Here is a 27,122-nt window from a genome sequence, read left to right as displayed (position 1 = left end):
TTTCTTTTTGGTGCTGGAGGTGGAGGGGGGGGTGCTAGCAGGGCCAGCCCTGAACCCGCTGGACAGAACTACAGACCCATGGGGCCTGGCAGTGGCCGCTGAGAGAGGGAGAAGACAGCAGAGGGGTTGGCAAGGTGAGGGGATGCCTCCAAGGAGGGGAGGGTGGGGGGCCTCTGACTATGAATATGTGGGTCGGTGGGTTGCGGGGAGTGCCTCTCAGGATCCTCCCTCGGCAGAGTGGATGGTCCCCAAGAAATTGTTTCAGCTGGGGTTGGTGGTTGGTGGTACTGAGTTTTGGCAGTTTCGAAGTGTCAGAAGAATCTGGGGTGAGTACAGGCCCAGCACTTCCCCTCCCCCCCTCCCCACCGTGGGTCACTTTTTCCATACACCCCGTCCCCCGCACCTCCAGGGACATGTAAAGGCAGGGAAAGGAGGGCAAGGAGGTGCTCCTCTGCCCTCTGAGTTGGGGGGAGGTGGACGCCCCTCCCTAGAAGGCTGATACCAGAGGGCAGTAGGTCCTAGACAAACCCGTATCCGGGCCCCCCAAAAAGGTTCCTGTTCAAGGGTGCGGCTAAGGGGTGAGCGAGCCCCAGACGCAGACCTCATGGTGTCCCAAAGGAGAGGGAATTTCCCCCCTCAAAACTGCTCCACTTTTGGCGCGGCCAAGTCACGCAGTTAACCCTACTCTTGCTGAACTGGCTCCGCCTCCCGGCCCCCCGCCCCGCCCCCGCCGCCGCAGACACACACTGGGCAACTCAGAGAAGCTCGTTTGACTCTTGATCTTGTGGTCCCACGGTCAAAGGGTTCGGGAATGTAAGGGTTGAGGTGACGTTTAGGCCACGAAGAGGGCTGATGAAGATCCTGGACGTTGGGTTTCCCTTCCCGGTTGGGAAAGGAACACTGGCCCCGCCCCCTCAGGCCGCGGCTCCTCCCTCCCTGCCTGTGTTGGGGGCCTACAGCAGAAGGTGCCCCTGGCCTGGCCGGCCGATTGACCCAACCTGGTTACTGGGTGTGGCTGGGGGAAAGTCTGGCCCCCTGCTGCCTGAGGATGGAGTGGGGAAGATCTGAAGCCAGGACCAGGCCAGGAAGCTGGTCACTCAACAGGGGCATGGAGAAGAAAGGGGGGCTGCCTATGGCTTAGGGATCGCCTCAGTCCCCAATAGGGTAGGGAGAGAGGTCAAAGGTCTGAGCACCGTGAGACACAGGAGAGGAAGAGGGAAGAGAGAGATGGAGTCCTCCCCTGAGTTTGAAACACAAACCAAAAGGGGCCCCACCCCAAGGTGGGTGTAGAGAAAGGTCTATTAGAGGACCCTGAGCAGGACTGGGGGAGGATTCTGCCTTTGGGAGAAAAGAGCTCAAGGGGATAGGCACTGGGGGGAGCGGCAGGAGCTTCCAGAAAAGGGGTCCCTCTGTTCTCCGTCCCTCTGGGAGTCCTGGGAGAGAGGAGGGGCTAAAAGTGCAGCAGGAAAACTTGGGGTTACCAGGTTGGGGGCGACCCAGGGAGTTTCCATCCCCATCCTTTCTGTCATCTCTGGGAAGAGGGATATTTTGAGAAACTGGAAACTGAGAGACCCCTGGGAAACCACTGGTTTACCCACCCCACCCTGTGGCCCACCCAGAAATGGGGAGACAGCCCTCTCCCCTACCCTCCCATCTCCTTTCCTCTTGCCTCCTTTTCTTCTCTTCGTTGTAGCCCTAGCCTCCTTACCCCTCTTCTAGGCTTTTCATTGAAGGCTTATTAACCCCACTTTTTTCTCTAATCTCTCACCATCTTCCTGAGTTCTCTCTACTTTTCCTTCCGCTCAATCTCCTCTTTTTCAATTCTCCTCCCATGCCCACCCCCTTAGGATTATGGGATTTGGATCTGGAAGGCATCCTAACAGCACAACGTGGTGGTTAATCCCCTCTCGGGTTCAAATCGCTTGCTGAGTGGCCTCAGCAAGTTGGAGAACCTCCTTGAACTCGGTTTCTCTACCTGTGAAAGGGGATAATTCTATATTTTAAAAATTGTTGCAAGATTTTAATGAGGTAATGAGCTCAGTATAATGCCTCATACATAGTAACTGCTTAACAAATGGTAGCTATCATTACTCTGCCGTGCTCTTCATCATCTAGCCAGGTAGTTTTCAGATTCTCTCACGGAACCCTGGAATTTTGAGGGTTTTCTCCAGGGACACCTTTGGGGTCAGGAGGTGGGGAGAAGGAAGTAAGAAGCAGTAGAATTCCAGGCCTACCACACTTGCTTTCAACAGAGAAACTCCAATTTTATATAATTGGGATTCCACAGATTAAAACTAAAATTGTCCACTGCTTTAAAAAGTTTGGAAAGTTCTGCACTTTATGCAAGCCTCATATTTTATAGATGAGAAGATTGAGGTCCACAGAGGGGAGGTTTTTTGCCTACAGAACCAGAGCCAGGCCTAGAGCTACAACCCACATCCTCTGTCTTGTCTCAGAGAGCTTTCCCTACTGCCCCATTGCCCCTGTCTCCCACCCCGCCCTCTGACTGCAGCTCAGCTCTTCCCACCCCATCACCCCTGTGTCTACCGTTGAAGGAATTACCTTGTCTGAGGCATTGGCCAGGAATGTCCCTGGTTTGAGGTGGTCTGGCTGTGAGTGGTGCTGGGGACGGTCTCTGGGAGGGCTGTCTACGGGAGGTCCCTGGCTGCCCCCAAACAAAAGCCAGCTTTCTTGGGCGCCTCTCAGAGTGCCCAAGTAGCCTTGTTCCTTTTCTCCAGGCACCCTCCAAACCCCAGATCATGTCTCTGTGGGGTCTGGTCTCCAAAATGCCCCCAGAAAAACTGCAGCGGCTCTATGTTGACTTCCCTCAACACCTTCGGCATCTCCTGGGTGACTGGCTGGAGAACCAGCCCTGGTGAGTCCTGGCTGCCCCATGTTGGTCCCCCAGGTCCTCCCCAACCCACCTTCCCTTTCATTAGATTTTCTTCATCCCATTTCAAGACTTGGGACTCGTTATTCCATGTGCGGCGGTGCAGATTTAGCTGGGAGTCTGTGCCTCACCAGACTATGCGTGTTGATATGTGGAGTCCCCCATCCCCTTAGGAGGCTGAGCCAAAGAGGAGGGAGGTCAGAGCTGGGGTAAGGGCACCACCCACAACAGCTGGAAAACTGGGGAACAAGGGGTGGGGCTGAGGGCTACAGAGGGCTTGGATGGAGGATAAGAGGAGGAAGGAGCCGCTGAGCTGACTGCTGTGGGGTAAAGGGACAGTAGAGCAGAGGAAGCCCTGACCCGAGGCTGCCTCATCCTTGATCTTCCTGCAGGGAATTCCTTGTCGGCTCAGACGCCTTCTGCTGCAACATGGCCAGCGCCCTACTTTCTGCCACTGTCCAGCGTCTTCAGGCCTCAGCTGGAGAACAGGGGGAGGGGAGCACCATCCTGCAACACATCAGCACCCTGGAGGTGGGGCAGGAGGGGAGGGGACAAGGCTGGGTGGGGCCTGGAATGGAGCTGGGGTGAGCATTGGATGCTGGAAGAAAATTGGTTGGATGCTGGAAGCAAATTGGTGTTCCTGTGGCTAGCTGTTAGCTAGCATGCAAATTAGATTTTAAAAGCATGCAAATGCATGAAAACTTCTGGAGCCTACAGTTGTGCTGCCTTTCAGTGCATGCGTGAATGGGGGGGCTGGGGATTGGAAGGGGAGAAAGACATGGGTAAGAGCCAGGCTAACCCTGTCTACCACCCTTCATTTCTATAGAGCATATATCAGAGGGACCCCCTGAAGCTGGTGGCCACTTTCAGACACATACTTCAAGGGGAAAAAAAAGCCATTATGGAACAGGTACTGTGGTACCCCACCTCCCACCCCAACTCAGCTCCCTGGGACCTTAGCCTGAGCCATGAGAAACTAGAAGGAATTTGAACTTCAGGAAAAGTTCAGTGTTCTAGGCCCAGGATGACCAAAGGAGTCAAAGTGAGCCCCAAGTTAAGCTCAGAGAAGCTTGCAATGAGGGACTGAGGGTAGTGGGGCCTAGGAAGGAGAGAGCAAGTGATAAGGAGCTGATTCTGCCAGGAGAGAGGTCTTATCTTCAGGAAATTCCAAAAGGTCAGGAAGGACTGTCAAAGGAGAGAAGGGAGTCAGACAAGAGAAGTGGTCTGTTTTCTGCAGAGCATGGCGGTTGCACCCCTTTAGGGAGTGGAGGCCGAAGGGAAAGGGCTGGGCAGAATGTCTCACCTCCTGGCATCTCTCCTTCCTGTGCAGTTCCGCCACCTGCCAATGCCCTTCCACTGGAAGCAAGAGGAACTCAAGTTTAACACAGTCCTGCGGAGGCTGCAGCACCGAGTGGGGGAAACCTGCCTTCTCCGCAAAGCCCTGCAGCCTGGGGCTGAGGGAGGCCAAGGTGGGAACCTGGGCCTAGAGCCCTAAGAGGGTCCTGAGGAGTGTGTGGGAGTGATCCCCTCTTGGATCTCAACCTTGACTGAACCTCAAATCTATCTGCACCCCTGATCTCTGCCCCTACCCTCAGTGTCTTTGCACAGCCTGATAGAAACTCCTGCCAATGGGACCGGGCCAAGTGAGGTGAGTAATGGACTGGGACATGGAGATTGAGCTCCAAGGGCAGACTCTGAGGGTCTCAAATCTGTGGAGGGATGGAGATTAGACCTCAGAGAGGTGAGAAAGAGAGCCCTACCCTCCAGAGCTGGGTGAGGAGGAAGCGTGTGGCCCTGGCTCAGGCCCTTTCTTCCCACAGGCCCTCGCCACGTTCCTGCAGGAGACTGTCGGGGAGCTGGAGGCTGCCCAGGCCCTGGTGCTGAAGAGGATCCAGATTTGGAAACGGCAGCAGCAGCTGGCAGGGAATGGCGCACCCTTTGAGGAGAGCCTGGCCCCACTACAGGAGAGGTTGGGGCAGGGCTGACAGGGAAGGGTGGGGGGCTGGGGGTGGACACCTGCTGTCCCTGCTGGAGCACCCACAGGTGTGAGAGAGAAAACCAGGCCAAAGGGTCTTGGGGTGAGTCAAGACTCAGAGAAGCCCGTTCCAGCAGAGCCATGCACACTGTTGTTCAGGTTGTGTCCTGTACACGTGCACCCGGCGGACGGGGCACAAGCAGGAGTTCTTCCAACCCACAATTCTCTCTTCAAGCCCCGTGCCCAGAGGAATGGGAAGTCTATTTGGTCTATTGGGCGGGGCACCTTTGAAAATGCACAAAAGCATCATATGTGCTGGCAGCTGACCTGGGTACCAGAGCCCTGGGGAAGAGGCAGCTGGGTTTCCACAGAGCTTCCAGGCACTGAGAAGGAACCTTCCTCCCCAGAGCCAAGGCATGTCCCACAACTCGGTTAGCCCAGGTGCCTTGCAGCCACGCCCACTGCTCATCCCACCCCTCCACACACACTCTCCTGCTATCTTCCTGGGTTTAGGGGTGGGGGGTCTGGGCGGGGAGCAGGCAGCCTAAACCCTGTGCCCCCTAACCACTGTCCTGGCCCCAGGTGTGAGAGCCTGGTGGACATTTACTCCCAGCTGCAGCAGGAGGTGGGGGCGGCTGGTGGGGAGCTTGAGCCCAAGACCCGGGCAGCGCTGATTAGCCGGCTGGATGAAGTCCTGCGAACCCTCATCACCAGGTATGAAACCCCAGCCTGGCCTAGAGCAGACCCCAAGGAAGGAAGAGGGTCAGAGCTGTGGGGAGGGCACCAGGAGGGACCCAGCTGCTAACTTCCCTTGTGTCCTCCTCACTCCTCCCAGCTCTTTCCTGGTGGAAAAGCAGCCCCCCCAGGTTCTGAAGACTCAGACCAAGTTCCAGGCCGGGGTTCGATTCCTGCTGGGCCTGCGGTTCCTGGCGGCCCCAGCCAAGCCTCTGATGGTCAGGGCCGACATGGTAACCGAGAAGCAGGCGAGGGAGCTGAGCATGCCCCAGGGGCCCGGGGCTGGAGTGTAAGCTGGGGCTGGAGAGGGGCTGGAGGGTGGTGGAGGCCAGAGGAGCCTGGGGGACTGGCACCACGAAGAACGGGGTGATGACAGGGAGGGCGGGCCATGGGATGTGGGGACCCTGTGTGATAGTCAAGGCAGAGGAAGGGGAGGGACCCATCAGTGCTGGAATGGGGTGGGAGCATCATGATTTGGCTAAGATGGGGACTTCTCCCTTAAGAACTCAAGCGGGGAGATGGAGATTAGGGGCCAGTAGTCCAGGCCATTAGCCGGTGGACTCAAGCCCCAGCCACTCCTGGCCCAGTTGGGATGAGCCACTCTCTGACTTGCCTGGCAGAGAAAGCACTGGGGAAATCATTAACAACACCGTGCCCCTGGAGAACAGCATTCCCGGGAATTGCTGCACTGCTCTGTTCAAGAACCTGGTGAGGCCTGCGGGGAGCAGTGGGCGGGGGTCCTCAGGCCAGGACATTCTCCTTGGAGAGGGTGTTGGGAGCCCAGGAGAAGCAGTCGCTGCCCTCACCCTCCTCTCCCTCGCCCCACCCGCAGCTTCTGAAGAAAATCAAGCGGTGCGAACGGAAGGGCACAGAGTCTGTCACCGAGGAGAAGTGTGCCGTGCTCTTTTCCACCAGCTTCACGCTCAGCCCCAACAAACTCCCTATCCAGCTCCAGGTGAACCGAGGCCCCAGCCCTGCCCGAGGCGGGGGCCCAGGTGCCCCTCCCGGCCACACACTGGGGCCCTGCATCCTCACTCTTCATGACTGCCCCATACCCTGTGTGTTTGGGATTTGTGCATGCTGGGGCCCCGGGTGAGCGGGGAGGAGCCAGAACCGGAGTGCACACCCCAGGGAATGACAGCATAGGAGCAACTGGCACTTACGCACGTTTCATAGACCAGGGCACTGTTTTAAGTCACACACGTGCACACACACGCGTGGTTTTCACAATAACATTCTGAGGTATGTATTATTACTAGCCTGATTTTATAGATGAGGACATTGAGACACAGAGACATTAAGTAATTAGCCCAGGTCACACAGCTACTGAATGTTGGAGCTGGCATTGGAAACCTGGGGACTCTATAGCACTGACCTGTAACCACTTCTCTGCCGTAAGGCCCTAATTGAGCTTCAGAAAGCACTCGATAACATACCATGAGTTTTTCACCATGTTGTATGAGTCCAGTAGCTCCCCTGCACCCTCAGAGCCAGCCCTCTGTGGAAGCCCCTTGCCCCAGTAAGAAGAATCCCCTTTCCTCACCCACTTCAGGCCCTGTCTCTGCCCCTGGTGGTCATCGTCCACGGCAACCAAGACAACAATGCCAAAGCCACCATTCTGTGGGACAACGCCTTCTCTGAGATGGTGATGAAAGACCTGGAGTTGGCGGGGGCAGGGGGGGGTCTTACCTGGGAGGTGGGGTGCAGGCTGGCAAGCATGTTCAAAAGAGAGTGACCTTAACTCCTTCTCATAGACCTGTTTTTGTACTCCTGACCTCTTTTCGTGCCAATTTTTTTCATACTTCATTTTTTATCTTATTAATTTATTTACTCATTTATTTTTTGGCTGCCTTGGGTCTTCGCTGCCGCGCGCAGGCTTTTCTCTAGTTGCGGCGAGCGGGGGCTACTCTCGTTGCAGTGCGTGGACTTCTCATTGCGGTGCCTTCTCTTTGTTGCAGAATATGGGCTGTAGGCGCGCGGGCTTCAGTAGTTGTGGCTTGGAGGCTCTAGAGCGCAGGCTCAGTAGTTGTGGTGCACGGGCTTAGCTGCTCCGCAGCATGTGGGATCTTCCCGGAGCAGGGCTCGAACCCGTGTCCCCTGCATTGGCAGGCGGATTCTTAACCACTACACCACCAGGGAAGCCCCCTTTTCATGCCAATCTTAACAGCTATCCTGCAGTAGCACCTTAGACTCCTTTGGAAAAGCACCATCTTTGTTGAGCAAGTTCAGGGGGACAAGGCTGGGGAGCGGCAGGCTTGGGGAAGTGGCAAAGATGAAGGCCCTCCTGAGGAGGGATGGGGATGTCAGCCTGAGGCTCCCTTTCCTTCTCTCCTCCCCCCAGGACCGCGTGCCCTTTGTGGTGGCTGAGCGGGTGCCCTGGGAGAAGATGTGTGAAACTCTTAACCTCAAGTTCATGGCTGAGGTGGGGACCAACCGGGGGTTACTCCCAGAGCACTTCCTCTTCCTGGCCCAGAAGATCTTCACCGACAACAGCCTCAGCATGGAGGCCTTCCAGCACCGTTCTGTGTCCTGGTCACAGTTCAACAAGGTCATTCCCCGGCGCTTCGGACTTCCCACCCCCAAGCTCTTCATCCCTGGGGCACTCAGGGCTTCCCCAACGTCTGCCCAGGGATCAAACCGCTGGGATCTTCACAATGCCCCACCACGTTCATCAGGAAGGCCTCTGTCATGGCCCAGGCAGGAAAACCCCTCAGGTCTCTGGCATCCCCCCGTTTTGGTCTGGGGGCCCTCCGTCCTCCCTCTTTGCTAGTGATCTGCATGACTCACCCAGATTGTGTGTAAACACAGCTTTGGTTCAAAATGACTTTGACCCATTGGGAAAATAGATCTTATTGCAAAAACAGGGACGAAATCCCACAGGGACATATGCAATAATACCAGCTACCAAGTGTTGACAGCTTACTGTATCCAGGCACTGTGCTTCAGCAGTTTAGATATGTTATCATCCCAACCTCCCTTTGAGGTAGGTACTATTACCCCCATTTTACAGAGGATGAACCCGCCCAGAGGGGTTAAGTGGTTTGTCCAAGGCCTCCCAGCAAGTGAGTGGCATGTCTGGGATGGAACACCGTATTTCTGACTCTTGTCCTTAGCGACTACATTTTACTGCCTCCAAAATAAGGTGGCTCAGGACTGGATCTGTTACAAGAAACAGGGGAAAAAGGAGGTCTGGGTGTCTTGGTTGAGGACCAGCTGGGTAAATGCAGTCACGCACTGATCCCTTTTTTAAAAAAGGAAGAAAGAAAAGCCCACACGACCAGAGGATGTGTTAGCAAAGGGAGCAGGACACTCACACCCTGCAAGCTGCCTTCTCTGGACACCACTTCCTCCAGGCCTCATTCAGGAGGGTGTGGAGCACAGTGGTTAAGAGGGGGCCCAGCCCAGACTTCCTGGGCTGAATCCCAGCTCTGCTTCTCACCAGCTGTGTGAGAAGCAAGTTATTTGACCTTTCTAGGCTTCCATTTCTTCATCTGTAAGATGGGATACTCACAGGACCTACCTCCCTAGGCTTGTAAGGATCAGATACATTAATTTATGAAAAGAGCACGGAACAGTGCCCGGCACGTGGGGAGCCTGAGTGTCGGCCATGTCATGGATGGGGTCTCAGGTCCAATGTGGTTCCCTCAGTCCTGTGACTCTGTCGTGTAGGTACTCACAGCCCAATGCCTGCCCTAACTAGGCTCCTGTGCCCCCACCAACTCCCCTCTCCCCACAGGAGATCCTGCTGGGTCGTGGCTTCACCTTTTGGCAGTGGTTTGATGGCGTCCTGGACCTCACCAAACGCTGTCTCCGGAGCTACTGGTCAGATCGGTGAGTCCCCGCCCCAGGTGGCCTGAGCAGCTGTACCTCCAGCTCCCACTCCACACCCTGCGACCCCATCCACATCCTCTCCCTCATCCTGGCCAGGTTGATCATTGGCTTCATCAGCAAACAATACGTCACTAGCCTTCTTCTCAACGAGCCTGATGGAACATTCCTCCTTCGGTTCAGTGACTCAGAGATTGGGGGCATCACCATTGCCCATGTCATCCGGGGCCAGGATGGTGAGGTCACCCCAGCCAGTCCTCTGCCTCTGTGCCTATGCCCTCTGGGGTTTCTTCTGGGGAGGAAACATCCTGGCCTTCCTTGAGGCCAACCCTGGTCTTCAAGAAGTTCTTCCTTCAGTCCAACTTCTCTTCCTCCTTTTGTGGTCTAAACGTCTACCTTCTCACTGTGAGCTCTGTGGGAATGGAGACTGGTGGGTCTCCCTCCCTCAGGACCCTCACCCTAGCTCCTCTCCTCCTCACCTTGGTAGATTGAGAATGAGTCCAATAGTGGGAGGAGGTTGGGGTAGGGGAATAAAGTCTGGACAGAGGGGACTCAAGGTCTCATTCCTATTTTAGGCTCCCCACAGATAGAGAACATCCAGCCATTCTCTGCCAAAGACCTGTCCATTCGCTCACTTGGTGACCGAATCCGGGACCTCGCTCAGCTCAAAAACCTCTACCCCAAGAAACCCAAGGACGAGGCTTTCCGGAGCCACTACAAGCGTGAGCTGGGGCTGGCAGTTCTGACTCCGTCCTGTTGTCCACCTTCTCCCTGCTCCCAGCTGCCCCCTCCCTGCCTGCTGTGTGTCATCCCCGACTTCTCTCTCCGTTTTCATCTCCCTGCTTCTGCTACCTGCCCATCAGCCATGCTCACCTTTTCCACCTCCCTTCCCCCCTAAATCAGAAGCACTCCATGGCTCTCCTTTCCTCCCCACAACAGCTGAGCAGATGGGTAAGGACGGCAGGGGTTATGTCCCAGCTACAATCAAGATGACTGTGGAAAGGTGAATGTGCTGGTATGGATGGAGGGTGGGGCCCAGTACTTACCTGGGGGAAGGGGTGGTGGCATCAGCCCCTGGTCAGTCACACATGCCTCCTCCCCTCCTCCAGGGACCAGCCACTTACCACCCCTGAGCCCCAAACGCCTACCATGATGCCCTCTTACGATCTTGGAATGGTCCCTGACTGCTCCATGAACATGCAGCTCGGCCCAGATATGGCGTAAGAAGCTTGAGAGACGGAACTGGGAGTGGTCTGCGCCAGCAGGCTGTTTCAGCATGGGCAACTGGGGGAGCTGGCACTGGGGGCTGAAGTAGGGAATTCCCTTTCCTTGAAAGGGATTCCCCATCTTGAGGCAGGGATTTGGGGTGTCCAGGAGAAGGGCTGGCATCAGGGGTCTGCTTTCTTTCCCCAGGCCCCAGGGGTACCCACCACGCTCTCACTCCATCCCCTCATATCCAGCCCTTCCCCGGGAAGAATCGGTCAATGTGCTGCCAGCCTTCCAGGAGTAAGTGGGGCCCCCTCTGGGGAACGGGGTGGGATACCCACCTGCAACGGGCCTGGGCACTTGCATTTGTTAGGAAAGGCTCTTCTGTGAGAACAGGGTGGCAAAAAGCCAACACCTGGGTCTCTTCTGTCCATTCCACTGAGGTGTTAGTGGTTAAGATCCAGGTTCGAATTCCAGCTCCACCACTTGCTGACTTTGGGCAAGTTACTTAACTCTGATGTGTCATCTGTAAAATAGGGAATAATGATAATAACAATACCTACCTCACAGGGTTATTGTGAAGGTTAATTGAGTTAATAGTATGTGTAAAGCTAAACACAGTACCTGGCTCACAGGAAGAGGTATGTAAGTATTAGTATTATCTCTCCCGCCCCTGAAATCTACTGTCATTTATCTGCTGTCTTGATTTTTATTTATTTATCTTTTTGGGCCTGAAGTGGCATAGACACTTGTTCTCCAGGTAGCACTCAGGTGCTTACTAACTCTCAGTCGAGGCATGACATCTCCCCTCCCAGGAGTTGAGGTAGGGGTGGGGACAGGGGTACTTAGAGCCAGCAAAGTTCAAAGTCCAAAGAAACATCAGAAATTAGCTAATCTAGCCCTCCTCTCTCTCCTGCCCCCAGTCGCCAATGCATACGCATTTATACAGATGAGAAGTCCAAGCTCACAGGTGGAAATGGCTTGCCCAGTGCTTGCCGTCAGGATGAGGAGCTGGAAATACTGTTTCCTCACTCAGTGGTCTTGACTTTGCAACACCCTGCCCTCGTCCAGCTTTTCTTTCTGACTGTGTCCTCCTTCCTGATTCCAGACCTCACCTGCAGATGCCGCCCAGCCTGAGTCAGATGGGCCTGCCCTTTGACCAACCTCACCCGCAGTGAGTGACACCCACCCCCATCCTGAGCTCATGCGCCTCATTCATCCCCAGCCTCAACCCCCCGACCCCCGCCACCACCTCAGTTACTTCTCTGGGCCCGGCAGGGGCCTGCTGCCTTGCCAGCCTCAGGAGCATGCCGGGTCCAGCTCCAAGCCCTTGCTCTGCTCAGATGTGACCATGGCGGAAGACAGCTGCCTGACGCAGCCGGTGGGAGGGTTCCCTCAAGGCACCTGGTGAGTGTCAGCCGGGGGGTGGAGGCTGAGGAGTGGGTGCCATGCCTATCTCACTGCTTCCCTCCTTCCTCCCTGCAGGGTCCGTGAAGACATGCTCCCGCCCTTGCTGCCTCCCACTGAACAGGACCTCACCAAGCTTCTCCTGGAGGGGCAAGGAGAGTCAGAGGGAGGGTCCTTGGGAGCCCAACCCCTCCTGCAGCCCTCCTGCTATGGGCAGTCTGGGATCTCAATGTCCCACCTGGACATAAGGGCTAACCCCACTTGGTGATCCCAGCTGGAGGGGGAGCCCAGAGACAGCTCTCCTGCCCCCATGGACCTGCTCTGAACACCTGCCTGTGCTCCTGCCAAGCAGCAGCTGGGGAGGGTGTCCTATCCCCACCTACTCCCTGGTCAGGAGGAAAAGACTTTGCCAGGAGAATGTACAGTGGGTGGAACATATCTACTCCTTCCTTCCCACCACACACCCCTGCCCTCCACTTTCCAAATACTGGAAGGGAAATTCAGGTTCCAAGTGAGACACGCCCCAAAACGCCTGCACACGCAGAACACACACACACACACCCTTTCCTTAGAAGATGTGGCTGAGCAGGAAGGGGGCTGGGCCAGAGCACAGGTGAGGGCATGGAGGGCTTCTCTGCTTGCCCTGAGCCGGGGCTCCGGACACACATGTGGAAACACACAGACACGTGCACACATCTGCTTCAGAGGCTAGGGGTGGAAGTATGGGCTTGGGTCCCAGCCCTGGGGGCATGGGAAACCGTTCAGGAGACCCTGGGAGAGAGGGGGGTCTGTACATTTGGTCGCTGATGTGGGTTTTGCCCAGATTAAAAAACAAATCCCAGTCAGCTCCAAATTCCTGTCAGTCAGATGCAGGCTTTTGGATATGTGTACGAGATTGTGCAGAACTATAAGGGCCGAGTTTGCGTATAGCTGTGTGAAAGTGTGTGGACCTGAGATGTGTTAATATATAGATGTCACACGTTAGTTTTATGGCCACATAGAACACACACCTCTCTGATTTTGCCTGTGTGACAACACGTTTGGAAGTGTGAGACAATGCTCAAAAGACACCAGCGAGTATACTCGCCTCTCTGATGTATGCTAACCCAAATGTACTAAGCTTTGAGTATGACTGTGCCCAGGTTGGGTCTATGTGGCTGTAGCTTCGATGGCTCAACACCTCCAATCCTGCCCAGAGGCAGAGGCTGAGCCTGGGGTCCAGACTCAGGTGTGTGGTCCTCATGGTGTATTAGGGGCCCTACCCGCTTCTTCTTTTCTATTTCCCCACCCACCGCCAGCTTCCCTCCACTCCCCAACCCCATGCCACCCTTTCTCCATCTTGGGGGTCATAGATCCTAAGCCATAAAATAAATTTTATTCCAAAATAACAAAATAAATAATCTACTGTACACGATCTGAAAAGAAAGACGCTCTAACTGCTCAGACAGGTGCTGCGGCCCAGATCCCAGCTGAGGGAGACCCTGAGTCCACCCAGGCCTCCCGAGGGGGCCGGTGAAGGGGACCCCACACCCCCCTAGAGAGGGCAAGAGGGAGAGAACCGCTGAGGGCTTGGGGGGAAGATGGGGATGGGTGGGCAAACTGCAGCACTTGTTAAATTAAAGAAACAAACTAGAAGCACAAAAATGGAGGAGCAGAGGGGAGGAGCAGGTCCAGTGTTCCCAGGCCCCCAGATCTGGGGGGAAACCGTTTCCATTTTTAGCTGCTGGACCCTCCCAAGCCCTTTCCCCCATGTCCAAACTGAGTCCAACTGCTCACGTCACTGACTCTAACTAGAGAGGATGGGAGTGTGCTGTGTAAGGGAGGGGAGAATCCCAAATGCCCTGGAGGCAGAGTTCTTGCCTCCTTGCTCTGGGCAAGGGTGAGGGGGCACCATGCACCCTCCTTGTGTCCTCTCGCCAGGCCCCTGCTTGTTATTGCTTGAAGCCCCATAGTTCTATGCCCATGGGGCAGGTGGGGAGGCAGGAGAAGGGCAGCGGAAGGATCCAGGGTTGTGACTAGATGCCAGGGATGGAGAGTGGAGGGGTCTGTGTGAGCCAGAAGCCTGGTGCCCTGGGTCTGAGGATGCCAGTCCCCCCCTCACTGCCGGCTGGCCTCAGCCTCCACTTTCACGCTGCTCCTTCGACCTTCCACCAGAGCAGGATGGGGTCCTGGGGCAGGGCATCGGTCCAGCAACCCCTCCTCGAACTCTGCAGGGAGAAGGGGTAGGTTAGGAGGCTGCGGGATGGACGCTGCAGACAGAGCGGGGCTGAGAACAGAGGCAGGGGTAGAGAAGGCTGCGAAGATGAGCTTGAATTCCTGACTCCTGCCCACCTCTGGTCTAGGGGGCGGTTCCATACCCAAGTGTGTGTGCCCCCCTCCCCTTGCTGGCTGTGTGTAGCTCTCTGTCTCTGGATGTGTCTCTCTCTTTCTGTCTCTCCCGCCTCCGTTCTGCTGGAATTTCTGGTTCTGTCAGGAGCTGTGGGGGCGGCTTGGCTCTGACCTCTCCCCCTCCCCCCTTCCCAGGCTCTGCTGCCCCCGCTTATCCCTGGCCTCCTCTCAGGGCAGCCCCCCAACCCTACCATGCCCCCCAGGGTTCTTAGAAGCCAAAACAGGGGGGACACAGGAAGCCAGCCTCCCAGCTCCTTCCCCAAGAAGAGCCCCCCTGTCAGTCCCTGCCCCCAGTTCCCACCCACACACAGTTTAAAAATACCAAGCTAGGGTTGGTGGCTTTGTCTGCTGCGTCACTCTGAGCCCAGCCGATGCCCGGCCCTCTGCCGGCCTCCTTGCCTACTCCCGCTTCCCCCATCCACACACAAAGCATCCCCCTCTGGGCTCCTCCAATTCCAAGCTGGCAACCCTACCCCAACTCCTGGCCTGCTCCACCCTCCTGCGTCGGTAGAAGTTCCATCCAAACTTCCCTTCTTGGTGGCTCTCCTCTTCCTGCTCCCCTTCGTTCCCCATTCTCTGTCCCCCTGCTCCCCAAGCTCGCCATTCACAGACGTCCACTTGGGGTTAGACCCTCCCCACTGGGAACAGCCCTGCAGGGTTCCCCCCTCCTCAACCCAAGGCCTGGTTAGCTGGAGCCCCACCATGCTACTGCCCCGAGGACACCAGGACTGCTGTGCGGGGCCTGGGCGGCAGGGGTGCTTGGGGATGGCACTGCTGGCTGCCTCACCTGCGAGAGGTGGCTTTGCGGGCACACAGGGGCTGAGGCGGCCCACACGGTCGTGGGAGACGAGGCGGGCTAGCCGCAGCCCCTCGTCCATCAGCGTCTGCTGCAGGATGTGGCGGCTCCACAGCCCATGGGCTGGCAACGCCAGAGGCAGGTCAGCAGGGGGCGGCGTCAGCCTTGGGCACGACCCCACAGCTGTGGGCAGGGGCACGGGTCAGGTAGGGGGCCGCAGTCAATGGAACCCTCACCCTCAACCACACAGCCAGCCCCACGGGCCCAGGCCCATTCGCTCCCGCCCAGCCAGGCCTCCCAGCCCTGTGCCAGGCAGTGGCCTCCTGGCGCCCTCCTCCCACACCTCCCCCCACCCCAGCCCCCTCAGTGAGAAGGGCTCTGACGCATACTCACCCTGCAAGTGTCCATCCAGGCTCTCCCCGGACAGGCTGGCGCTGTCTTCCTCCAGGCTGGGGCGGTATGGGTGTGCATAGGACTCAGGGCCTGGGGGAGGCTGCTGGATATCAGAGTGACTTTGTTCTCCAACCTGTGGATGCCCCAAATGGGGAAATGAGGACTGGCAAGAGAGGGGGCTGGGGAAGACTGCCCTAACCTCCTATATGTACCCTAGCAAACCTACCTCTTGTTTCAGTTTCTTCAGTGGGGGGCCTCCCAGTTCTTCAGGGTGGAGCCTGCAAAGATGGAGAGAAACAAGGAGGATGAGGCTGGGGAGGGACACATGGTGGACAGGACACAGAATCTGATGGGGAACATGCATTATTCCCAGGATCTGGAAAGATGAAGGGTAAGCAGCAGTCCCCAGCTCAAGCACTATTGTTGTGGGGGGCAGAAGGGACCTGAGAGGGATGGGAGGTGGGGCCAGACCTAGGCAAGTGGACTTGGCCAAAAGCAGGGACACGCAGGCAGGTGGGAAGCAGGCCTACAGGCACCTGAACTGGAGGTCAGGACGTGACCCATCTCCTTGGCGGGATTCTGATCTAGGGAGAACCTGGAGAAGGGGGTCTCACCTGGAGCCCTTCAAGGAGGACAGGTAGGTGCTCTCTCGGGCCACTTGGCGGGACAGGGAGAAGAGTTCCACCCTCCGCAGTAAAAGAGTGTTGTCCCTCATGCAAAACTGGGCAGCAGCCTCGTTGATGGTCAGCTGTGGAGAGGACCGCCAGAGCAGTCAGAATCCTCACTGGCCCACCACCTTGCCCAGACCTCCTCACTCCCCTTCACCACCAGACAAATGAGGCTTATCCATCGGATGTTTGCTTGGGTTTGGACATCATGCAGGAGCTTTCTGAGGAAGGAAAACAGAGGTCAGCACCCACAGCTTCCTAGGAACGCCTGGGGCCTCCTCCACTCCTGGGGCATCCTGAGCGGCGTGGGGCTGGACAGCCAGGCTCTTGCCTGTGTCTCTGCTTCCCCCTTAGTTGAGGGAAGCACTGCAACAACTGAAGTTGGTAGGGGAGGGGATCAGGGCCTGGGGTCCTCACCTCATGCAGGCTCAGCTGCTTGCCCTCCCGCCGCTTGGAGTCAAAGCGGCCATAGATGATGCTGTATTTGCGTATCTCCTCTTCCTTCTGGCTGTCATTATCGTCCATCTCAAAGATGTGGCCCACGCTCCGTGCCAGCTTCTTGTTCAGCTTCAGCAGGGAAGTTACCTCCCCAGCATCCCCCCTTGGGAAGCTTCGGAAGATCCTCTCCACGCTCTCCACCACCATGCGTACCATCTCTGGCTCCAGTCGATCCGGACCACCACCAGCCCCAGCTGCTGCCAGCCCCCCAGCCCCAGTCCCCTCAGGGACTCCTCCCCCTGCAGGTGGGGAGAACGGGGGTGAGCCAGCCTCCTCTTCTCCTCCTGCCCCAACATCAGACTCTGGAGTGCTCCGGCCTGGCCAGATCCGGGGGTCCCCTGCCCCAGGTCCCCCAGACAATGGCGACAGCTTCTCTCCGAGTTCAAGGGGGCTCTTAGGGCTAAAACTGCGGGCACTGCCCGCCTTCTCCCCTGGGCTGCCATGCCCGTTGCTCATGCTCCCTTTCCGGGTCCCTGCAGTTTCAGAGATCTTGAAGAGTGGAATGCTGGAAACGGGCACGGCAGGCACTGGCTGGCTGAAGAGCCCTGGATTGGTGGCCCACTCTCTCAGTGCCTTCTGTAGGCGTCGGACATGGAGGGGCTTGGTGGCCATGCCCACGAGGGCCATGATCTCCAGGAACTCCTCCTCACCCGCCTCACACAGTTGCTGCACGTCGTCCCCTCCCTGCTGGATGAAGGTCTCATAGTAGGAAAGGAGATTGGCGCGCTGCAGGACCCGGTACAGCTGCAGCTCCCCCAGTGTCCGAGGCAGGGCCATGGCTCGGGCACTGGGCCTGAGAAGGAGGCACACAAAGGGTGGGGGGGCAGTCAGTGCAAGTTCCCTTGCTGGGTACCAACCCACACTCACAACTGTTTTCTCTTTCCTGCCTGTTTCTCTTCCCCTCTTTTGAATGCTCTCTCTACCCAGACCTGAACACAGACTAGGAGAATCAGGCACTGCTCAGAGGCATAGCCATGCCAGTGCTATCCCAGACTGGCCGCAAGTACCAAAAGCCAGATCAGTTTTTGCCAAAGTCAAAGGCTCCAAGCCCCCGCCCTCAGCTTTTACTTTTCTGGCCTGAGGCAAGGAGACCTTGAGCACTGAGGCCAGCCAGCACACCCCTGGGATGGCTGGACCAACCTCTCTTCCAGAACACAGTCCTCACCTTCCACCCTAAACACCTAGCAGTCTCAACATTACACAAGTTAACTTCGCACACTGAGGTGAACGCAGGACCCCCATCCTCCCTGCAGTGGACACCTAGGACCACTATGGGTCAGCTTTATTCCCTGGTGGCATCCTGCTCATGTGGCTGAGAGGCAGGGGTGTGGCCCCTACCCCTGCCCTTTTCCAGTCAGTGAGCTAGGCAGAACATCCTCTGCTCCCCTTTTCCCACCCCTGTTCAGCTTTTAACCACGGATTAGGCATTCTTTGCCCACTCTTGCCCTCTCTCCCCAGGACCTCCCCTGCCTTCCAGACTGCCCAGTGCACCTCAGTTGGCCCCTCTCCCAGCAGTGACCTTCCCACCTGCTCCATAGGTAAGCCCATCCCTTCAGCTCGGGCACGGGAGAGAGGAGGAGTGCCTCAATTGTTCTGCTTCGGGGCCCGGTCCGCCCCCACACACTCCCACAGTGCTACCGTCTGTGGGCGAACACCGCCGGGGGGCTCCCGCCTATCCTTCTCTCCCTCATTTTCCACCCTCGTCTTCAAGGGTTGTGTGGGTGCGACTCAAGACCCCTTGAGGGAGGGGCCGCACAACGAAACCCCCCCCCCCCCGCAAGCCACAGAAATGGAAAGAGACGCCTAAGGCATGCCCCGCTTCTGCAGAGCTCCTTTGATGCTCTGTTGGTTCAAAGGCGCCGGCTTCTCCCGGACCCCGGAGCCGCGCGCTCCGTGCCGACGACGGACTGAGCCAGCTGAGTGGCCCTCCCCCGGCACTGGTGCCAGCTAAAGCTCCAGGGCTTCCCCTAGCGCTTGGGAGCCTCCACATTCTTTGCAGGGGGCTCACATGCCAGGTCATGCGCACAAAATAAACGGGCGATGGAGAATTAGGTACTGCTCTTTCACATCCAGCTTCATCAGCTTCCTGCCTGCTCCCAGGGCCCCTAATTCGAAGACGCACCCCCTTTCCGTCAGTCTCCACCCCCCACCCCCGTCCCGCTTCCCCTCGTCCTCTGCTCGACCTCCGCCCTCCGGACCCCTTTCCCGAGTCCAGCTCCACCCATCTCCACTCCCCGGCGCTTCCCTTTGCCCACTAACTTGAGTCTGGGCTGCGGGGTCCGGCGGGCGCTGTCCCCTCCGCCCGGCGGCTGCTCGGCTGTGGGGGAGGGAGCTCTGTGCATGGACGGCTGCAGACCACCGGGGATGCCCCTCTCGGTGCCCAGAGCTCAGCGCCTGCCGCGCGCTGCTCTCTTCCGGGCGCGCGAGGCCGTGTCCGCCGCTGTCCGGGCTCCGTCCCTCCCTCCACGTCTCCTCTCTTCGAGCCTCCGCGCCTCTGTCTGTGCCTCTGCCCCCCCCACCTCCCCGGCTGCGCTTGCCGCCTCTCCGCGCCTCCGCCCCCGCAGGACGCACGGGGAGCGAGGCCCGGCGCAGCTCTGGCTGCCTGGCGGGCGGAGGGCGTGGGCCGAGCCGGGGGCGGAGGCCGGGGGCGGGGGGCGGGCGCCCGGGCCTCTCCGCGGGCCTCAGGACGCCGCGGCGGAGAGATTGAGAGAGGCGGAGACTGGGGGGGAGGGGGTGTGGAGCAGGAGGCGGGGGCGGGGACTCGGAGCCTGGGCGCCGAGTTGGGGACTGAGGTGACCGACGCTGGGCTGTGGAAGGCGGGCTTGGGGATCCGGCGGGCGGGGCGAGGTCGCTCCGTGCCGCCCACGCCGGATGCACAGCCGGCCTTCTCCGCGCCCACGTACCCACGTGAGAGCCCAGCCGGCGACATTCTTACTCCCACCCCCTTCCCCTCCGAGCGGAGAGCGGAATTTCACAACCACGCACAGGTACACAAAGACCCAGAAGCGCACGGACGGGCACAGGCGTCTAAACTACGCGGACGCCTGCCTGCAGACACTCGGGCTTCGCGGTGCTGTACTTGTGAATGTTAGGAGCGAGCCCGTAAAAGTTGTTGGAGACTCGGGGTGCACGGCTCCTTTCGCGCGTGCATGTGATTCCCATAGGGTGTGCACTTCAGGCAGGCCTGTGAGCGTGGGGCTCTGCAGGAATCTTTTGCATATCCTCGCGCTGTTCCCCAGCCCCAAAAGGAGTTATTTGAAGAGGCCGTTCTCGGAAACCCAGGCGTCCTCCCATCCCTGCCCTAAGTTCCCGTCGAAGTTTGGCGAACAGGAATGGGCGGGGCTCACTAGAAGCTACCACTTAGACGCGCGGCGATTAGTCGCGTCGGGTTTTGTTAGCGCTTAGGTCAGGCTGGGGTGGGAGGGGTACCCCGCCTTCCTCTACTCGTCGCACCCTATTTGCTGAGGCCCCAGGGACCTGCTCCTGGGGAATTGTGTGGCAAGCCTGGGAGAAAGAAGATACCCTTTCTAGGGATGTCTATTAGGGCACTTTGCCCGCAAGAGTCCAGTAGAAGATGGGCAAGGGCCGGCTGCATCCAACGTGGCTCCCTACAGAGGAGTAGGAGGGAGGAGCTCCTTCGAGGAGCCTAGCCCCTCCCCGCAACCCACCCCCCTCCCCGCTTTGTTTCTCCCAGCCCCATCTGGTTCCCATTACACTCCCGCCCACGCCTGGGAGGGCGGACAGGCGGGGGCTCTGAGCGCCCGGCCCTGTGGCTCTAGGCCCCGAGGAAATGAAGGAGGTTGGGGGAGAGGCCGCGGGAAGCGAGCGGACTGGCCAGAAGCAAGGTTCCCCCTAGTCCGAAACCTCACCCCCGCCCGCCATTCCGCACTTCTGAGTGGGTGGCGTGGGCCAGGGCTGGTTATACATTCCGCCTTGGTGAGGGGACCGTTAGGCCTCCGGTGGGAACCGGAGAGGAGGGGGTGCATCACTGGGGGGAATTTCGGTAGCCAAGATTGTCTTCTCCATGCCATTAAGCCCCAAACACGGGGGTGGGGAGTGATAGAAATGAGCTGAGTCCTCGGTCCCGAAACTGGAGGGTGCGGCTACACGGGGTCCCTTCGGGCTCACTCCCCGGGGGCACTCCCGACCCCTCTTAAGTGTGTGGGCGCCCCTCCCCCCTCTCTTCTCCGGTTATTTTAGAGCCTTGGCTGCCAGCGGCTGGCCCCGGGTTTCCACGTGCCTCCGCCCTCCCTCTGCCCACGCTCCCCGTGACGCACATCCTCCGCCCACGCAGCCTCTGCTCGAGGAGCCCCCCTCCCTCCCACCCGGGCCCCCTTGGGGTGGTGCTGAGCCCCCGGATCCGGAGGGAGACGCTGGCCCGCCCGGGGAAGAGGGCGGAATAGGGCGTGAAGCAAGGGGGCGGTAACCAACTGGGCTCATGGCAATTGGGTCCCGGCCCAGGAAAGAGCACGGTGGAGGAGCCAAATCTGGGGCCTCAGCTCCACGGTACTGGGGCCGGTACTAGGCCAGAGAGGGACGGGGAGCGAAGAATCCCACGCACTGGGCCAGCCCACTCCCCTAGGGGTCAGAAGGAATCTGTTTGGGTGCGGACGTGTATCTGAGAGTGAAACTCCCGAGTGTTTGTATCTTTGTTTCTCAGGGTTGTTGTGAGGTTCAAATGAGAGGGTGTATATGAAAACTTTGTAAATTGTGAAATGTTAATAAGCAGATTTAAGACGCTATTGCCAGTTTGTGCCTCTGTACCCTGAGATTATGTATTTATACGTTTCTTTACATCTAGTTGTGTGTGTCTCTGTCTCTCTCTAGGTTTGTGAGCCCCTCTGTGTGGATTTAAAAATATGTACATTTAAAAAATCATTGACTTGTCAAGCCCCACCAGAGGCCGAGACGCCCCCGCAGCCGGAGCTGCTGAGATGTCTGTTCTTCGCTTCCCTCCCACTCCTACCACCTCCAACTCCCCTCCTACTCCCTTCCGTTGACAACAAGGAATTTCCAGCCTTTAGCAAATGGAGAGAAACAGAGACAAAGAGACCAAGACTATGAGAAACTACGGAAAAACAATAAAGATAAGAGACAGGTGGGGGAGAGGTTGACAAAAAGGGGGTGCGGCAAATTAAAAACCTTAATTTCTTCTTTTTCTCCTTGAGCCCCGTTTTCCCCAGTGTGGCTCAAGCCCACTTCCCTACCTGACTCACCTGCTCCCTCCCCTCTCCTTCCGCGTCGGTGTTCTCAGAGGCTCACAGAGCTGAGCAACGGATCCCATTTAATCAAGGATTAGTTTAATGCTACACTGATCACTTCCAGGAAGGGAAACGATCCTCAGTCCCCATTTTCCAAGAACAGAGGAATAGATTGTGAAGAAAGTGGGTGGAAGAGGAGTGTAGAAATTGCCAACCAGAGGGATTGTCATTCCTAGGCATGAGTAGATTTTCATCCAGCAGATTGCACTGCTCACTGACCCCCCACCCCAAGTTTTCACCAGACCAAATCCAGCTCATACAGCAAGATCTGGCTCAAATATCACCATCCTGGTTCCTCCCCTTCTTGTACCTCCTCTAGGCAGAATTAATTCCTCCCATCCCTCAGTGGCCCCATGGCTCTTCGTATACATTTCAATTATAGTTGCTTGTTTCACCTTTAGCCTGGGACCTCTCCTAATCTGGTCTCTGGTGGGCCCTCTGAAATGAGTGAGTTGATGATGCTATTTCCAGGCCTGAGCAGCTTTGAAAAGGGCAATTGACACAGATTTTACTCCAGAGGGGGCTGAACCTGGGCAGAACTGTTCAAGTGGAGACAATTGTTTTCTATGTCTCCTTCCTTTAAGCTTAAAGTTTCCAGCGGGTCTCACAAGTCTGGTTCCTTGGCCTTCTAAAATGTCCACTACTCTGGCAAATTAATTCATACCCAGGTGCTAAAGGTAAAACTGAAATCCTTGCTGGTAACAGAAAAATATGAATATAAAGTAATGATCCTCTTTTTTTTTCTCTTTCGTCAACATGTTAGAATTGTAGTCTTCAGAGGAGTACTGTACTTCAGTTTTGTCATCTTGCCAGGGATGCTTCACCTCTCAAAGACAAATAATCCTGACTTCTGCCTTTAAGGAACTCATAGACTAGTGGGGGAGGTAGCCACGATTACAGTGTAGTGCCATAATAGGGGTACAAACAATGATAGAAGTATAGGGGGCAAGTGATGTCTTCTGCTTGGAGTTGTGAGGGACTGGTTTAAACAGGCATCCAAAGGAGGTGATGATGCAGCCTAGGATTTTGAAGTGTAAATAGATTTCCAGGAAGAAGTGACAGTCAAATCAGAGAGAGCAGAATTTAAATTTACGTGGAAGTATGGAACAGAATGATATGTTTGAGAACCTAGAAATTGTTCTAGGTTCTAGAGCCCAGGGAGGTGTACAAGACCATTTCATTAAGAATATTAGAGACCAGTACTTCTCAAACTATAGTAAAGGACCAATTTTTAAAACAATTTCCAGGGACTTCCCTGGTGGCACAGTGGCTAGGAATCCACCTGCCAGTGCAGAGGACACGGGTTCGATCCCTGGTCCGGGAAGATCCCACATGCCGCGGAGCAACTAAACTCGTGCGCCACAACTACTGAGCCTGCGCTCTAGAGCCCGCGAGCCACAACTACTGAGCCAGAGTGCCACAACTACTGAAGCCCACTCACCTAGAGCCCGTGCTCTCAACAAGAGAAGCCACTCCATGAGAAGCCCAGGAACCTCAATGAAGAGTAGCCCCCGCTCGCAGCAACTAGAGAAAAGCCCGCGTGCAGCGACAAAGATCCAAGGCAGCCAAAAATTTTAAAAAATTATAAATAAATAAAACTTTATTTTAAAAAACCCCAACAATTTCCAATCACGGTAGAGTCCACTACTCTATAAAATACACTAAAAGTGAATTATTAGAAAAAATGAAATAAAATCCCATTTTTATTAAATTCAATAAATATAAAATTTCTCTGTCAAATTCCTATCAAAGTTTCTAAATGCCTACACTTAATTTCTGAAATTGTTTCATTGCAGATTGGTCACAAACTTTGAGTAGCACTGTTGTAGTTAAAATTTTTTTATGTTTTAGGTCATATAAGGGCAATGGACTTCATCACAGGAGATACCATGGAAAAATAAAGACTTGGTAACATGGGAGTGACATGGTCAGATATGCATTTAGGAGTAGTGTAGAGGAAGGGTTTTATGGCTGCAAAAACAGCAAGGAGGCCAGCTTGAAGGAAACTAAAGTGGTCCAAGAGAGCAATGGTAAGGTGCTAGACTAAATCACTGGCGTGGGATGGAGAGGAAAGGACAGATTCAAAGGATAGTCAGCAGGTAAAATCAATAGGACTTGATGATTGGCTAAAGGGTTGGGGGAAGAGAAGAGTTTAGGGTGACTCTTGGGCTTCTAGCTTGGGTGATTGAGTGAATGGAATGGAGCATCTTCAAATATTTACCGTCTGCAGTCTTTTTCCTAAATTGAGATTATGAAAACCAAAATTTTTAATTTCTCATTTGACCGCAGAACCTAATCTGACCTGAACTTATTTTGTGGCAGACCACCTAAACTTACATGAGGTTATTTATAGTTTCATTTATCCCACTTTCATTTATACCCATGTGGATCTTCATATCTCTTATTGCAGAAATATTAATTTGTTTATGAGGTGCTATCCCAGACCCCATTAGGATTGCTGCCTTATATATTATATATGTATCATATTACATTTCTAAAATGCAAAATTCTGAAACACATTTACTGTCCAGATTTTCCACCCCATTTACTCATCAGTCTTGGCCTGAGTTCTTTTGGCTATTTGCATAAATCAGATCCGCCTGCAGGTAATGAATAATCATTGCATTGTGTGCTATGGAGTCTGAAGATGATTCTCAAAGTGTTTTGAGCAGTGTCCTTATTATTAAAACAAGGCTAAAAGCTTCTTGAGTGTCTACCTGGAAGTGACAGAACTCATTTGGATGATAAGGTGTGATGTGTTTATGGACAACCAGTCTCCTTGCTGTACACTTTGTTTACACATTTGAACAGTTAGTGGCAGTCCAGTGGTTAGGACTCAGTGCTTTCACTGCCAGATCCCGGGTTCAGTCCCGGTGGGGGAACTAAGATCCCGCAAGCCACGCAGCACAGCCAAAACCAAAACCAAACCAAACCAAACCAAAACAAAACAGTGGTCAGTGATCCTCTGGAATTAGTTCCCCTGTTCTCTGGACTTTGTTCAAAACCAAAGAGCAAGCTCTGAATGCTGAGAATTTGGGACCTGGTAGAAAATGAAGTGTGTGTATGGGTGTGGGTGTGGCTGTGGGTGGGTGTGTGGGTGTATAAATTATTTTTTAAAACAGTTTTAGACTTGCAGAAAAATTGAGAAGATAGTACAGAGAGTTCCTATGTACCCCACATCCAGTTTCCCCTATTATTATCATATATTAGTATGGTGCATTTGCCACCTTAATGAACCAGTGTTGATACATTATTATTATTATTTTTAAATTATTTATTTTATTTATTTACTTTTGGCTGCGTTGGGTCTTTGTTGCTGCGTGCAGGCTTTCTCTAGTTGCGGCAAGTGGGGGCTACTCTTTGTTGCGGTGCGCGGGCTTCTCATTGCGGTGGCTTCTCTTGGGGAGCACGGGCTCTAGGCGTGCGGGCTTCAGTAGTTGTGGCACGTAGGCTCAGTAGTTGTGGCTCACGGGCTCTAGAGCGCAGGCTCAGTAGTCTTGGCGCACGGGCTTAGTTGCTCTGTGGCCTGTAGGATCTTCCTGGAGCAGGGCTCGAACCTGTGTCCTCTGCACTGTCAAGCGGATTCTTAACCACTGTGCCACTAGGGAAGTCCCTGATACATTATTATTAACGAAAAGTCTATAGTTTACTCAGATTTCCTTAGTTTTTACCTAATTTTTTTCTGTTCCAGGATCCCATACATGATACCATATTACATTTGGTTTCCATGTCTCCTTAGGCTCCTCTTGGCTGTTAGTGTCTCAGATTTTCCTTGTTTATGATGACCACGAGGCGTACTGGTCAGGTATTTTGTAGGTTGCCTCTCTCTTTTTTTTGGCCATGCCGCACACGGCTTGCGGGATCTTAGTTCCCCACCAAGGGATTGAACTCCTGTCCTCAAAGGTGGAAGCGCCAAGTCCTAACCACTGGACCGCCAGGGAATTCCCTAGGTTGCCTCTTTATTTGAATTTTTTTAATGTTTATCTCATACTTAGATTAGTTTTAGGGGTTTTGGGGAGGAAAACCACAGAAATACGATTTTCTTCATACAACATCAAGGGTACATAGTAGCAACGAGCTTAATTTTTGTTGATAACTGACCTCTTTAGGTCAGCTAGGGGAGTGTGTGGTGTATGTATATGAGAGACATAGGATGATGACTGCAGCAGGGGTGGCCTTGACTTTTCTGAGGATGAAATTTCTTCTCTTGCCCATGGCTCAGCCCCATTTTGACTCTTAAAAAAATCCTTTGTTTTGAAAGCTTGAACCTTCCCCAGCAGTTACCTCCTTCCATGACTTCCCCCTTAACTCACTAGCCTCCATTATCTCTAGTATTCCTACCCACCACTATCAGATCCTCTAAAAAATAAGATGCTTCAATTTCGACTAACATTTACTAAACACCTGCTATGTGCTAGGCATTCTGCTAGGCCCTCACTGTGTAAATCATTTAATGGGAAGCGCCTGATGCATAGAAAGAACCCAGGCTTTGGGGTAAGACTTGGGTTGGAACCACAGCCCAGCCCAACGAACTATGCAATCTTAGGCAGGTTCCTTTGCCTGTCTTAGCCTTGGCTTCTTCATAAATGAAGCTATTTATCTCACAGGATGTTGTGAGGAATAAAAAAGTTTCTCTTAATATTCACATGCATTTTGCTTCCAACAAAAACTACCCTATGACCACATTTTAAAATTAATTTATTTTGTCTGTGTTGGGTCTTCGTTGCTGCGGGGGCTTTCTCTAATTGCGGCAAGCGGGAGATACTCTTTTTTTTTTTTAAAGAAACTGCTTTTTATTTATTTATTTATTTTTGGCTGTGTTGGGTCTTCGTTTCTGTGCAAGGGCTTTCTCTAGTTGCGGCAAGCGGGGGCCACTCTTCATCGCGGTACGAGGGCCTTTCACTGTCGCGGCCTCTCTTGTTGCGGGGCACAGCTCCAGACGCGCAGGCTCAGTAGTTGTGGCTCACGGGCCTAGTTGCTCTGCGGCATGTGGGATCTTCCCAGAGCAGGGCTCAAACCTGTGTTCCCTGCATTGGCGGGCAGATTCTCAACCACTGCGCCACCAGGGAAGCCCCGT

General features: G+C 55.1%; 2 protein-coding genes across 2 annotated transcripts; one reads left to right on the top strand and one right to left on the bottom strand.

Annotated features, from left to right (window-relative positions):
• On the top strand, nt 1–13,426 carry STAT6 (signal transducer and activator of transcription 6). Its single transcript, XM_082850630.1, has 22 exons — nt 1–134; nt 2,739–2,875; nt 3,283–3,421; nt 3,717–3,800; nt 4,221–4,359; nt 4,486–4,538; nt 4,711–4,859; nt 5,448–5,579; nt 5,701–5,889; nt 6,221–6,308; nt 6,433–6,555; nt 7,153–7,245; nt 7,942–8,148; nt 9,337–9,431; nt 9,528–9,664; nt 10,004–10,150; nt 10,368–10,431; nt 10,538–10,648; nt 10,842–10,934; nt 11,743–11,808; nt 11,913–12,041; nt 12,120–13,426. Exons 2-22 carry the CDS (start codon nt 2,760–2,762, stop codon nt 12,307–12,309), a joined length of 2,544 nt encoding a protein of 847 aa, XP_082706756.1. The 5' UTR covers nt 1–134; nt 2,739–2,759; the 3' UTR covers nt 12,310–13,426.
• Nucleotides 13,427–13,832: 406 nt separating this feature from the next.
• Nucleotides 13,833–19,246, bottom strand: NAB2 (NGFI-A binding protein 2). Its single transcript, XM_082850631.1, has 7 exons — nt 19,044–19,246; nt 16,704–17,577; nt 16,233–16,366; nt 15,845–15,896; nt 15,619–15,751; nt 15,217–15,408; nt 13,833–14,248 (listed from the first exon to the last, which is right to left on the bottom strand). Exons 1-7 carry the CDS (start codon nt 19,124–19,126, stop codon nt 14,139–14,141), a joined length of 1,578 nt encoding a protein of 525 aa, XP_082706757.1. The 5' UTR covers nt 19,127–19,246; the 3' UTR covers nt 13,833–14,138.
• Between the last annotated feature and the right edge of the window lie 7,876 nt (nt 19,247–27,122).

This window comes from Leucopleurus acutus, assembly GCF_964270905.1.
Source record: "Leucopleurus acutus genome assembly, chromosome: 11".
Taxonomy (NCBI): Eukaryota; Metazoa; Chordata; class Mammalia; order Artiodactyla; family Delphinidae; genus Leucopleurus; species Leucopleurus acutus.
The sequence above is the reverse complement of the archived record's forward strand: the minus strand, read 5'-3'. Positions and strand labels throughout refer to the sequence as shown.